Source organism: Ictidomys tridecemlineatus, chromosome 4 (assembly GCF_052094955.1).
Source record: "Ictidomys tridecemlineatus isolate mIctTri1 chromosome 4, mIctTri1.hap1, whole genome shotgun sequence".
Classification (NCBI taxonomy): domain Eukaryota; kingdom Metazoa; phylum Chordata; class Mammalia; order Rodentia; family Sciuridae; genus Ictidomys; species Ictidomys tridecemlineatus.
The window spans coordinates 103390456-103405533 of NC_135480.1; the positions used below are offsets into that span (position 1 = coordinate 103390456).

Below are 15078 nucleotides of genomic sequence, written 5' to 3' on the forward strand. Positions count from 1 at the left end.
AAGTAGCTGGGATTATAGGCATGTCCCCCTGAGCCCAGCTCCCACAGTCCATCTGAGTCTTCCTGTGCCCTGTCCTTCAGGATCAACTTCAAGGACTGGCCTCAGGTTCCTCCTGGATATTTTCTCACCCCTAAGAAGGAAGCAGCAGGAAAGGGGACAGAAACTTTTTAACACTTAAGGGAAATTGAAGCCTAAGGAAGTTAAGCTATTTGCTCTAAGTGTGGCATAAAATAGCCTTTGAAGTGATCCCAGAGCCCCATTTACTATGTGTTCTCTGGACAGAACTCTGGTCATTAGACTATACTTCCCAGTTCCCCGGAGGCATCTTAAGTACCAAAAAATGTAGACATAATGTGTGGGGAGGTTCCCTGGAAAAAAGTCTGGTTTTAACTGGATTAAATGACCACACTGGAAGTCCCTGGGCCTACCCTGGTGGCTGGCTGCTCAGGAGTGTTTCCAAGGACCTGGCCCTTAAAATAATCTCTAACCCAGGAAGTGCCAGCAAGTTTCCAAGTGGTCATAAAGTGTCACTGGAAATCTTATTGTGTTCTACCAGGGAGCAGAGCGGCTGAGAGAATAGTCCAGATGTGGGAGAGACGGAACCTCCTTGCTGAATGCTGTCTGCATTGTTTACCAGGCAGAAGTGAAAAATCCTGCTTGAACAGTTCTGGGTTCCTGCTTCCACCTCCCTCGCCCAGAGAATTACTCCCCAGGCAAACTCACATCCAGGGCTGCCAAAGCTATGCAAATCACTCTCGGCAAGGCCAGGCTGTTGGTTCAGAACTGAGGTGGGGAAGTGGGTGGCCTCCCTGGGGGCCCATGCCTAGCTCCCCGGGTTGGGGGGCCTGGCCAGGCAATGCCAGGCATTGCTGATCCAGTGTCCACCAGGTGCTAGGGGGAAGAGAGGTGGAGGAGACAGCTGCTCTTCACAATGAGCCTTGGACTTCTTATTGCATTGGGCATTATGACCATGCTGGCTTAAAGGGATTTTACTCTTGGTTCCCCAAGAATTCATTGAACCTTTTATTCTCTTTTGATCATATTAGCCCAAACTCTGTAGGACAGGTTTCTCTTCATATTTAACCCAAATCCTTCCAAATGTAGAGCTGTGGCCCCTTCCTTTTTTGGAAGCTGGTAGGTAGAGATGAACAGTCCTGGATACTGTGAGGAACCGGAAGTTGCTGAGTCTCAGGAGCTAAGTCAGGCCTTGGATGAGTCCTCAGCAGACACTGTTCCAGGTTGAGAGCTGGGAGCCATGGAGTCATGCTGGAGTGGGAAGTCAAAGCACAGTGGGGCTGGACACCTGGGTTTTTTGTCTTTCTCTGAGGATCCTTCCCAACTCACACCCATGCTTTAAAAGCTCTGTTACTTTAAGCTTGTTGAGACTCCATTTCCTCATCCGTGAAATGGGGTAAATAATAAAACTTTGTCTTCCCATGTGCTGGAAACTGCCTGGATGATCTCCTGAGGTCCCTCCTGGGCCATGAACCTGGGATCTCAGGTATTTGCCATCTGCCTATTTTCTTTCTATGGAAGCTTTTCACCTGAAGATTCACGGGGGTTCATAAAAGCTAAAAGAGGCACAGAGAGACCTGGCAGGTGGCTCTTCCAGCTTGGCACAGAGTTCATCCATGTGCCCACCAAATAGGGGATTTTGAAGCTTGCTTTGTGAGCACTTTCTGCCCCACCCCTCCCCTCTTGTGCACTTAATCTTTCATTTGTGTGCCGAACAAACAGAAGGGAGAAGGACGGTGAAGAATTCTTTGGTCCTCTCTGCGCCTCTCTGCAGACACAGCACAGCACAGCACATGGTGGCCAGCTTCTGGGAGAAGAAGAAAAAGCTCTGGTGCATTTCAATCAACTGCATTGAATCCCAAGATGTTATCAATGGAGAGGATTTTATAGGTCACTAGAGAGCCCTCCCATTAATGCTGTGGAATTGTCCCATCAAAAAGACAGTGGAATGAATAGGAAGTAACTTTTCTATATTCACATATGAATACACGACCAGTGTAGCTCCACATGGTGTACAACCATAAGAATGGGAAGTTATACCCCGGATGTGTATGAAATGTCAGAATACACTGTTGTCATGTATAACAAAAAAAAGCAAATAAAAAAAATTGTTCCATCAATTCAAAAACTGCTACTGTCCCAGCCCCCAAGTAAGTAGCCTCTGCTTGAATATTCCTAGGGATGGGGAGCTCCGCCCACGAGAAACTGCAGGCTTCACCATTGGACAACTCTGCCTTTTACAAAATTCGTCTTTACACTGAGTTGCTTCCCTATAGTTTCCACCATTGGTGCTTGTTCTGCTTTTTGAAGCCACAAGCTAAGCCTGCTTCTGTTCCCTGTGAATATTTGGGGAGGAAGGAAAAGTTCACTGACATTTATTTCTTACTACGTACCAGGCGCTGTGCCAGATGCTTTCAAATGTTCCCTCATTGAAATTCTCTTTAACTTTTATTTTGAAAAATTTTAGTCATATGGAAAAGAGAAAAAAACAGTTTAATGAACCAACATCTACTATCATATGGATTTAATAATTAACATTTTGCTATATCTGCTTCATCTATTTTTCTGCAGTACTTTATTTATAACTTTATTTTCCTTTTAAACTTCTTTTTTGGTGCTGGGAATTGAACCCAGGAACGTTTTACCACTGAGCCCTATCCTTAGCCCTTTTTATTTTTATTTTGAGATATGGTCCTGCTAGGTTACCCAGGGCCTTGCTAAATTGCTGAGGCTGGCTTCAAACTTGTGATCCTTCTTCCTCAGCCTCCCAGTCACTGGGATTACAGGTGTGCACCACCACGACAGCTTAATTTTTTTATTGTGAACATTTTCAAACACACACAGAAACAGAGACAAATCCAGCAAGGCCCCATATACTCATCACCCTCTCTGAACCACCATCACATTTCTGCCATTCTTGTTGCTAGAATGTTCTTTTATAAATTATATGGCCATTATAGCATTCAGTCCTAAATTAGAAGTATGCATCTCTAAAGCATAAACATTTTCTTTCTTAAGCACAATATCATTATTTATAAGACCAATACCTTGTTTAATTCTCAAGACAACTTTGATAGTCAAATATCTTAAAATATGCCTACTTGAATTTTCAACTGCCATATATATCAGCTATGGTTATCTGTATTTTGGGTTTCAGTTTAAGGGTGATTATTGGTATTGCTGAAGAAAGTCTTTTTCTGGCTTCACATTGCAGCAGATGGTCTTAAAAGTGGGGCATATTTTTGAGCAATTTTGACTACTTTAGCTGACTCTCCATTATGAATTACAAAAGCAGATTTCCAGGTGACATTATTTGTTAAAATAGAATTCCCTAACAAAAACCAAATATTTAGTTTGCTTTTAAAACATTTTGATGTTGTGGTGGTGGTGGTAAAAATTATAAACATAAAATTTACCAATTTAACCATTTCTAAGTATACAGTTTGGCCTTTCCTATCTTTGTCTTAAATATGTAATTTTTTAACTATATAATTATAAAATACATGCAAGGATTTCTATCAGAATCCTGATCCAATATATACTTTTATGTATTGCTTTCTGCTTTCTGCCTTGAGTCACTTCCAAATCCATCAGTATCTCTCCTGTTTATTGCCTAAGCTATTGATTAAAGTTTAATGCTCAGGTTTTCTGGGTCAGATATGGGATGTAGTAGATATTGGGAATATCATGTGAGTCGAAGAGTCGAGAAATATGAACTCTTGTCCTGATTCAGGTTCTCCGAGTCTGCATGACTGCAAGGTGTTTTCCCTTCTGGGATTGGATCTAGCCTGGACTCTAAAAAGAATGTTCCTGGCCATGTGTGTCCTCCTCTGTCTTTCCAGCAAGTGGCAAAAGAAGCTCCCAAAGGGAGACCCAGGACTTGAAATCAAATGAGGATTTTGCAGATGTGATAAGGGCTGTTTTCTTAGGTTGAATAGAAAGTTAGCTTTTGTAGCAGTTTCTCAGTCATTTGGATCTGTTAAACAAAGCCATTCAGCACCTACTACTGAGTGCCAGGCATGGCGTTAGACCTTCGAGATGAATAAGGTGATAACAACCCTGGCCACTGGGAGGAGCCCACAGTCTCAGGAGGGAAACTGACTTGTAGACCACTGGCTGAAAAATGTGGCGTGTCCTGTAAGCGACAGAAAGAAGAGGCGGGAAATAAGAGGAAGCTATCTTTTCATTTGCTCTGGAAAAGTGTCATGGTAGATGTGATGTTTGAGTTGAGTCTTGAAAGAAAAGTAGGTATTTTCTAGATAGAGAAGAGGAAGAGAAAGACATTCCAATCTGAGGGAAAATCCCTAACAAAAATCCTTAAATCCCTCCAGACCAGGCTCTGCCGGTTTGGGGACAGAGCCAGGATGTCTGGAGCCCAGCTCCACAGTCTCGCAGTGCTTCCCAATTGACAAAGTGAAGTCACCAGCATTATCCCACTCAAGCCTGAGGCTCGAATATACTGGGAATGGCATAATATGGAAATATGACCTTATTTTACCCTGGAGAAGCTTGAGCCTTCAGGAGGTCCCTGCTTTGACCAAGATCACATAGCTTGGGGGTGATGGTGTTTGGACTTGAACTCTAGTTTTTTGACATCAAGTCCCAAGACTCCTTTTAAGTACATCTTGCTGTTCCTCTATACCTTAAAGGGGTGGAAAGCATTTTAAGGGGTAGAAGGACTTTTCTGGTTAGTACCCTCTGATCATGGTCTCCCTTCCTTTATCTAGGAAACGGAAGCATCCTTCTCATTATTTGGGGAATGGCTTTCCAGTCACTTTAATCTGGAGCATTGGTGCAGCAGCCAAGTCCCAGGTCACAGCCTGCAGTTCCAGGGTGCCACTTCCCAGGCTTTCCTGTAGACTGGGTGGGGAAGGTCCAGGCAGAACTAGTCCAGTGGACTGTAGGAGAGCAACAGGAGCCAGTGTGTGGGGAAGTGAGGGCTGAGGCGGCTCCCTCCAGCCAGATCTGGAGAGGCAATCAACAGTTTCATCAGATTAAGAGCTCAGTGTCTTCCTGTGTCTCAACCTAGACTTCTGCATGGTCTGAGCACCTGCTAGTCGGCTGGGAGCCATGAGGGAAGCTGTGTCTCTCAAGAACACACTTTCCTGCTTTATAGGGGAAGCCCAGTAGGAATAGAAGTAGCTTATTAAGTGTCAAAGGATTGAACTACATCTACTCTGCTCTCTTGGAACATCCTGGGAGGCCCTTGCTGGCCCTGTACCTCTCTTTCAGAGAGTCAGTTAGTCCTAGGAAAAAGGAAAAAAAGTGCTAGGTAGAGATCACCATGCAGGTAAAGTAGATTTGACGAGGAGGGAAACTCCATCCCCAGGCTCTGATCACGGTCACGGTGAACGGCCCCTTGAGAAAGACCACGACAATTTCTAAGTGAGAGAAAGTATTGCTTTTGTTGGCGGGCGAGTTGTAAAAGTGAAGGTGCTTGCCCACCTGTTTCATTTTCTTCTGTAGACCTCACCAACAGCATTCCAGTGGCTCTCACGGAGATCAAAAGCAAAGACATGTTTAGCTGACCCTCTCCAAGCCACACTGGGCTCTTGTCCCAGTGATTTTCTTTCTAGGTCTTGTTCACGAGTATAGGTGTATGTCCTCTGAAAACACCTTCTCTTATCTTCCAGAACACCATACTTCCCTGGTCTTCCTTCCCCTTGAATGTTCACTCTCTCTCAGTCCTATTTACTGGCTCCTCTTTATTCCAACCTGTACTCTTTTTATTCATCTGGACTCAGTATCTTTGTGACCTCAGCTAAGTTCTGTGGCTTTAAATACCGTTTAAAAAAAAAAACAAAACAGGCATGGTTGCACACACCTGTAATCCCAGCAACTCAGGAGACTGAGGCAAGAGAATTGCAAGTTTGAGGTCAGCCTGCACGATTTAGTGAGACCCTGACTTAAAATACAATGTAATTAATGGTTTGGAAGGCTAAGGCAGGAGGATCACAAGTTCAAAGCCAGCTTCAGCAACTTAGTAAGGCCCTAAGCAACTCAGCAAGGCCCTGTCTTTAAATGAAATATAAAAAAGGGTTGAGGATGTAGCTCAGAGGTTAAGTGCCCCTGGGTTCAATCCTGGGTACCACAAAACAGATAGATAGATAGATAGATAGATAGATAGATAGATAGATAGACAGACAGACAGACAGACAGACTGACTAAATAAAGTGTAATAAAATGGAGACTGGAGATGTAACTCTGTGGTGGAGTGCCCAGGGTTCAAACCATGCACCACAATACATAAATAGATAAATAAATACCACTAAAAGCTGATAACTACCCAATTACACTTCCTGACCTCACTCTTCCCCTAAGTCCAAACACATTTTCCCACCTCTACTGGAATATCTAATTGTCACCTCAAACTTAACATATCCAAAACATGCCTTTTGGTCTTCTCCCACCAGTCTGCCCCTCCCTGAGTCCCCCCATCTCAGTGATGGTGCCCCTCACTCCATCACTCTGATCCCCCCCTTTGCACTCCACAGCCCCTCTAGCCGTCCTGTCAGTCATAGGCTCAAGACGCACCCTGCACCCAGGCCCTCTCACTGCCTCGCCGCTCTGTCCAGCCCACGGCCATTCTCACCTGGGCCTCCCCAGCGCCCTCCCAGCTAGTCTCCTTTGGGCTCCTTTGCCCCGCTCCTGCCCATCCATGCAGGTTTGAAGACTTACCTCAGACCTGCAACTCCTCTGCTCCATGGCTCACTGCCTTTCTTGGACTACCAGCTGCAGTCTGACCCACCATGACCTCACCCATGTCACCTCACCTGGGCTTCCTCTCTCCAGTCACATGCATCCCGTTATATCCCCATGGCAGGCAAGCCTATTCCTACTTCAGGACCCTCTTTCTGTCTGGGATGATCTTCCCTCAGACCTCCAAAAGGTTGGGACCTCACCTTATTCAGTAAAAATGTCACCTCCCTTGAGTGGCCCCTCCTTCCCAAACCATCTTGCTTTTTTTGGGGGGGTGGGGTGGGGTGGGAATTGAACCCAGGACCTCACACATGCTGGGCAAATGCTCTCCTACGGAGCTCCCACCCAGCCCCCATCCTGCTTCTGAACATTGTCCTGCTACCCTGTCCTGTTGTTCTGTATGGCAACCATCTCTAAATGAAATTGTGTATCTGTTTGTTTATTCCTTTTATGTCTCCTTACCAAGAAAAGCAACTCCATGAGACTATCTTCTTCCATCTTCTCCAGCATTGTATTCTGGTGTCTGGCACCTGCTGTGTGCTCAGGAAATATATATATATTTTTTTTTCTTTTTTGAGGGGGGATGATTGGCAACCACTTTTTAAAAATTTTTTTCTTTGTTCTAATTAGTTATACATGAAAGTAGAATGCATTTTGATACATTCTACTGCTCAGCAAATATTTATTGAATTAATGAATTTGCTTCTTGTCAAATATTAAAAAATTACTCTTTGTCAGGCCAACTATACAATGTCACATTAGGATTTTTTTATATAAGGTAAATGTAATTTTCCCTTTCTACCCATGTAAGCACAACTATTTTAGTATGGGGGAGGCCCTTAATGACTATAGCTCCCCTCACCCATTTTAATATTGTCTTAGCTAATCTCAACATCAGGCTTCTGTTAGAGGTCATTTTGTGTTCACCATAGTCCTCCTTTGGGGGTGGGGGCCCCTGGCCCTTCATCCTGCAGGCCCAGCTGTTCTCGAGATGCCCTACAGGACTGGGATGCACATCCCTGGAATCCCTGGAACAGAGCAGAGAGAAAGGGGCTTAGGTTGAAGCTCTAGAGGATTCTCTTAGATCCCATTCATTAAACTCTCAGGCACTTCTTGAGCCTCTGATCTGTGTTAAAAACTGTGGTCATTCTGTGGCCCCGAAAGACACAAAATAGGTGTCACTGTCCTGTTCCAAGGAATTCATAGCCTAGTGGGAGATGAAAACATGCAAATGAATAAGGAGTCACACAGCAAGTACAGGTGGCCAGTAGAGAGGTCTCCTGGATCCCAAAAGGGAAAGGGACTGACCCTGCACAAGGGAACAGTGTGTGGGAACATGGGAACGTGTGGACACAAATGAGCCTTCCATGAGGTCAGAGCTCAGGGTATCTAGGAGGGAGCAAGGCAGGGCTTTGAGCAGCAGGAGGTAATGCGGAAAGGTAGGTGGAAAACGGGACCAGAGGGGTTCACTCTAGCTAGGGAATTGGAACTTTATGCCAAAGCTTTCATTAGAGCTCTGATTTGCTCATCATTTGTTTATTCATTCATTCTACCAATATATTTTGAGTACCTATTATATGCTAAGCATGGTGCTAGGCTCTGGGTGCACTATATTAAATAGTCATTTTCTTTACCGTTATGGAGTCAGTAATCCATGCAACCCAAAGGAAGAAAGTTGTGTGATAGTTCCTTCCCTGGAGAGCAATATGAAGAAAAACTATATGACGGCAAAAGAAATAATTCCTCAAGTGATAGGTATGAGGTATGTGTTTAAGCAAATCATGGTAATTCATATAATGGAATGTTATATAGACATTAAATTTTTGGGGGGAGGGTACTGGGGATTGAACTCAGGGGCACTTAACCACTGAGCCACATCCTCAGCCCCATTTTGTATTTTATTTAGAGACAGGGTCTCATTGAGTTGCTTAGCACCTCGCTTTGTGCTGAGGCTGGCTTTGAGCTCACGATCCTCCTGCCTCAGCCTCCTGAGCTGCTAGGATTACAGGCGTGCACCACCATGCCTAGCTTTATATAGACATTAAAATGAGGTTTATGAGCATTAAAAAAAATTCATGTTCCCTTTTTTTTTTCTTTTGGTACTGGAGATTGAATCCAGGGTGTTCTACCACTGAACTACATCCCTAGTTCTTTTTATTTTTTATTTTGAAACAGATCTCACTTAGTTTCTTAGGCCCTTGCTAAGTTGCTGAGGCTAGCCTCAAACTCTTAATCCTCCTTCCTCAGTCTCCCAAGTCACTGGGATACAAGCGTGTGCCACCACATCCAGGTCCTTTAAAAATTTTTATTTTTTTATTTTGAGACAGGGTCTTGCCAAGTTGCCCAGGCTGCCTCGGTTTCCTGAGCCGCATCATGCGTACACCACCATGCCTCGATTTCATGTTCCTTGATAGCGTAGAAGAACTTTTTGATGTGCTTTCTGGAAAAAGCAGGGTAAAATCTATATGCAGTGGTATATCTCCATGAAGAAAAACAAGCTTAAAAAGGACTAAACGTACAATGTTGTTAGTTATGGCTGCCTCTCGGCAGAGCAGTTCTCTATTTAGATTTTTTTTCTGTTCCCCAAAATATAAGCACATATTTACTTTATCAGTATAACATTTATTGTAAAAGGAAAAAGATGACAAAACAATGAATGGAAGTGTGGGGGAGTGGGACAGATGCCTGTCCTCCGAGTTGGATCAGGCATAAGCGTCCTTGGAGGGGTCACCTAGTGGGAGGCCTTTGTGCCTTAGGGTAGCTCCTTTAGGAACCGTGGCTGGCTTCTCGTGCTCCTCCACGGAGGGACATCACGGCTGCCCCAGGGCGAGTCCTGTGCAGGACAGCTGTGCAGGACAGCTGTGCAGGACGGCCATGTGCAGCTGAAGGAGGCTTGGTCCGGTTAGCTGTTCTCCCCAAAGACCCTGTCCGGCATTGTGGCCTAGTACAAATTAGCCTGCCCTCCAGGGCGATCCTTTCCCTGGCTGTCCACCTCCCTGGAGGAGACTCTCCCAAGATGCTTTCAGAAAACAGGACGAACAGGAGGATCCTGGCTCTAGGGGCAGCCGGAACCCCTTTGCGAAATAAAGACACACTCACCTCAACCTCCTGTTCTTCCTCTAACAGTCACCTCTTCCAATCCTGCGAGCAGTGGATATACATGTATATAAATATTTTTGTCTCTTTCAGGAAATGATCGAAATGGCCTAGATTTCAACAGACAGGTAAGAACTTGATTTATCCTATATAAATTTGGGGGGTTTCAGGTATGGGGAATACAAAGACTAAGTAAGTTCACAGGAGAATATTTACAAACACTTAGCTTTCAGGATTAAGGGATCCTGAATCCAGCCCCCTGCATCAACCATAATCAGATATTAGGCTCTTCTCTTAGAATTCCCTCCAGAGTTCTGAACAGTGGAGCAGCCATTAGGGTGCATGCCACATGTAGTCCAGAAATCTAGGACAACAGTTCTTTCTGTCCAGGCTTGGCCTGATGGCCTCTTGGTGAGTCTGTTGGCGAGGGCTGACTACATGGAGAGGAATGTGTGGAGCTGCAAAGGACAGAACGCCTAGCTGTCCTGGGGGCACTCCTGATTGGGAGCAAGTGATAGGGACCATGATAGGGAAATAGAGAGCCCAGAGGGAGCACGTAACCAGGCTGGGGACAAAACAGACACTGCATGCTGCCTTGGAAGGCAACTAAGGTGGGTGAGCCTAAACCTAGTTAGAGAGAGCTCGGGGCAGGGGGAGGTGGTGTTGGAAACCTCACAGGGTGGATGGAGGTGGATGGAGGAGGAGAAGGGTGAAGCCAAAGCAGAAGATTTGCCCTGGGGGTTTCAGGCTACCGAGGAGCCTGGGTGGGGGGGACTAGGACCAGGTGTGGTGTCCCAGCAGAGGGTGGGAATGGAAAGAGTTTGCAGGGAGGAGAGAGTGTAAGCTGCTGCCAAGCAGAAAGCAGTAATGAGGGATCCCAGAGGGAGGAGGCGAGGATCAAGTACAGAGTCAGAAACCCTGGGCTTGGGTCCCATTTCTGCCACTAACTAGCTACATAACCTTGGCTTAATATTTTTTAGCCTGAGTTTTCTTGGCTGAAAAATTAATTTATTCCATCAATTACAGGAGAGGCACCTACGTTATTCCAGGTATGGGAATACAGAGAAAGATTAAGACATGGGTTCTATGCTGAAGGAGCCCAAAATCTAGCACTAGAAGAGGGTGGGCAAATATATGGGGAGAGGAAGCTGAGAGATTCTATTTCTTAAATTATAGATTCATTAAATTTTATTTAGTAATTTTTAGAAGTACGATTATTAACATCTTTAGGGTATAAATTGATGGGATTCACTGTGATGTTCTCGTACATGCATAAATCCTATATTCCTTATGTCCCTCCACCTCTCTGATAGCCTCTGCTCCTCCCCTCTCTCCCTGTCCTCTTTCCCCTTCCCTCGTAGCCCCTCTTCTGCTTTCGGATCAATATTTTTTAAGTTTCCACATATGGGAGAGAACATGTACTGCTTGTATTTTTGTGTTTGGCTGATATAGCTTAACATGATGTCTTCCACTTCCATCCACTTTCCTACAAATGACCGGATTTCGTTCCTCTGTATGGTTAGTAATATTGCATTGTGAGAGACTTTTAGTGGCTAATTATAATATCATCATTTGTGTTACTCCACGGGTAAAAAGTCAAACAGAAGTGGGAAGAGTTAGTTCTTCCTGGGAGCTCAGGGTGGGCTTTGTGGAGGAGATGGTATCTGAAGATGGCTCTGAGGGCTGAGTAGGGAGGGATTTGTCAAGCATAGAAGAATGGCATGGAGAAGACAGAAAGAGGTAAGGGAAGACCATCGCAATGCAGGGATGCGTCAATCACTTGGGCTCCTTCCCTTTATGCTAGGTTTTTTTTTTTTTTTTTTTTTGATACCAAGGATTGAACTCAGGGGCACTTAGCCACTGAGCCATATCCCAGCCCTATTTTTTATTTTATTTAGAGACAGGGTCTCACTGAGTTGTTCAGGGACTTGCTAAATTGCTGAAACTGGCTTTGAACTCGCAATCCTCCTGTCTCAGCCTCCCAAACGGCTGAGATTATAGACATGCACCACCAAATCGAGTCATGGTAATATTCTTTCTTTAAATTTTTTTTTAAAGAGAGAGAGAGAGAGAACTTTTTAATATTTATTTTTTAGTTTTCGGCAGACACAACATCTTTGTTTGTATGTGGTGCTGAGGATCGAACCCGGGCCGCACGCATGCCAGGCGAGCGCGCTACCGCTTGAGCCACATCCCCAGCCCCGAGTCATGGTAATATTCTGAGTCCAGGTTTGGATAGAAGTGCAAGATGGAGTAGCAGATCAAACACAGATATTAATTTGACATATTCTCCTCCTCCTTTATCTGTTGAGTGATCTGAAGTCACTAATAATGTTTCCTAAAAAGCCATTGATTCTGGGTACATCCTGCACAGTCAGAGAAGGGAATAATCTTGAGTTCTAAGCCCAAACATAGGCAGACAATGTGTGCCATTTTGTTCATCAGGAAGGCTAGAAAATTTGCCAACAAATAAAGACCAACTCTTCTCCCCCTCTACTTGAAACCTATAACAGAGATAGGCTTCACCAAAGAAAGATCTAGGTTTGCTATGAGGAAGGACTTCCAGGCAATGAAATTTATTAAACCCTGCAACAACTACCAAGGGAGGAAAACTGTAGAATCAGCTTCTCACTTAAGGTCTTTAAATGGGAGACAGATTCTTATCTAAGAGATGTTTTGGCCAGGTTTGCCTCGGGGGTGGAAGGATGCTGGAGATTTCCAGGTAATCTGTGATCCTGAAGGAGAGTGCCAAGTGGGTTGGGACCTGGGCTACGCCCTACGTACCGTGTCCTGAGGACTCAGGACCCCCAGCCCAGGGCCCACCTCTCATTCCCCTAGGCCTTGGCGGGAAGCATAAGGAGGAGACTCTCTATCCCACACCAACATGTAGCCACACCTGCCCTCCCAGAGGTGACCAGCTGCACAGGTCCAGTGGCTTTGGCAGCTTGTGTGATCCTTCTGAAGCTGTAGAAACCCTGGGGCTGAGGACCAGGCTAGGAGCAGCCCTTCTGGTCCTAGACTGACTCTGGAGCAGACTCACCTTTGTTCATTTCCCTTGGATGAGCCTTGGGGGTTGTACCCCTACCTGAGAGGGAGATGGAGTCCTTATAGCTCACAAGAACAGACCCAGCAGATCTGTCCTATGGAAGGAGTTTGGGGGAGAGACTAGTGATGCTCTTCTCTGCACCCAATCACATCTGCAGCCTCTCTCAGGCTCCGCCTCCTCCCTCTGTCTGTCCCTGGAGGTCATCAGATCCAACACCCACAAGCTCACCTTCAGACCAGCTCACCTACAGGCTTACAGGTGTGCACTGGGCCTCTCCTTGGGAGTCTTGCCCTCATGTTTCACAGCAAAGGAAGTCTGCCTACGTTTGCTGAGCACCGGGCTCTGGGCAAGGTGCTTTGAGCACTGTAATCTCATTTCTCTTTTACTGTAAACCAGTGAGGTAACTATATGTTACTATCCCTGTTTTACAGGTGAGGAAACTGCCTCCCAGGCAGCCTCTCAGCAAGTTTTAAAGATGAAATGACTTGATGAAGGTCACACAGTTGTCAACTGGCTGGGTCAGGATTTGAACCCACATCTCTGAACGGTGGAGCCCATTTTTTCCATGATGCCTTGCTGCATCCTCCTCTGCAGTCTCCCAGCCTCCCTCTCCCTTTACACACACACACAGCTCCTGGGGAGAGGCCTGGGAGTCAGACACTGAGTGTGACTTCACTGTGACTAAGTAGGAAGAAACGAGGAGAGGGAGTAGGGAGGGGAAGAAAGCACCATTGTGGAGAAACAGCCTCTGTGTCAGACACAGACGAGGGGTTGGCAAACGCGGGGAGCCAAAGAAGAGCCACTGCCCTTGGTGAGGCTCCCATGGAGAGCTGCAGCCGGGGCGGGGTCAACTACAGTCCCCAGGTTGTGCGGCTGTGGCTCATCCAACCTTCATGGCCCTTCTAAGCTGAGCCTTTAGCTTCTTTCTGGTTCCAGGAAGAGCCTGAGCTTGTTCTGGGGACAATTGTGGTGAGGCAGAAGGATCCAGAAGCAGGGCTACCCCTTAGCCTCCAGGGTGGGTAAGGCAGAGTGGAGCGGCAACAGTCTCCTGGATGGAGACTCAGAACTCGTGGCTTCCAGGGCTGTCTGCCCCTCACAGTCGCTGTACTTATGTAGACCTCTTCTTTCTGGGTCTCAATTTCCTCATGAATAAAAGGAGGATGTTTGGATGAGATGACCCCTAAGACCCTTACAGTCTGTGTGCCATGGTGCCATCTTATCCCTCCTGCCACGTTCTAACTGATGAGTTGGTCTCTGACTTCCACTCACCTTTTATTTATTTTTTTCTTGAAAGAGAAATGTGGAAGAGGATCACTCTGATCTGTAGAAAGGGAGGGGAGAAATCTGGGTGCTGTGGTGCACACTTGTAATCTCAGGGACTCAGGAGGCTGAGGCTGAAGGATCACAAGGTTGAGGCCAGCCAAATTAAAAAATAAAAAGGGCTGGGAACGTAGCTCAGTAGTAGAGTATTTCTGGTTCAGTCTCCACTACTTCAAAGAAAAGAGAGAGAGAGAGAGAGAGAGAGAGAGAGAGAAATGAGGGGAAATAGTTTCAAGGCCACCTTTCCAGCATTTAGGATCACGTGTGATCCAGTGAAAAGCACCATTTGAAATGTTGGAGTAAAGACACAGCAGGCCACATCTGGGGCCATCCACTTATTCCTTGAATATTTATCCATTCTTTATTGCTAAATGGACAGTGTTATTTGTAAGATAAACTGCAATATATACACAATGAATTCTATAAGAGACCTAAGAATACAGAGCTCTAGGGTGCTGCCTAAGGACATCATAAAATTAGTGGTGTTGCCAAAAGCTTGATCCTTGTCCTGGATGCCAATCTAGTAACGAGGACATGGTTTTGAGAAAAAGGAAGAAGAATATTTATTACTTTGCTAGCAAAGGAGAAGCACAGGGGTCTCCTGTCCCAGAGACTGTGATTCTGCCCATTAACAGGAACAGGAGCTTTTATAGAGGTGATTCAAAGGCTGCTTTCCGCATGCTCTCTGTTGGAGTTGTAATCCACTTGTTAATTTGGGAGAAAGTCATTTCTGAGGTCTTCTGGTACCATGTCCAGAGTCTGGATTACTTCGCTCCTACAATTGGTGTGTACTCAAGGACAGATGAATCTGCCTAGGATAGGGAAGAAAGGTCATCCTGTTTCCCCTGAGATTAGGAAGGGGAGAGATTAGGGAGGAATAGGGAGAGAGGAAGAGAAAGATA

The 15078-nt window shown here is 45.6% G+C and overlaps 1 protein-coding gene across 1 annotated transcript in view; it reads left to right on the forward strand.

Annotated features, from left to right (window-relative positions):
• The window catches only part of Pou2f3 (POU class 2 homeobox 3), an 81508-nt gene that overhangs the window by 18413 nt on the left and 48017 nt on the right, over positions 1–15078 (forward strand). The window contains exon 3 of the mRNA XM_040285378.2: positions 9904–9938. Coding sequence (XP_040141312.1) covers positions 9904–9938 — 35 coding nt within the window. The remainder of the gene's footprint in view (positions 1–9903; positions 9939–15078) is intronic.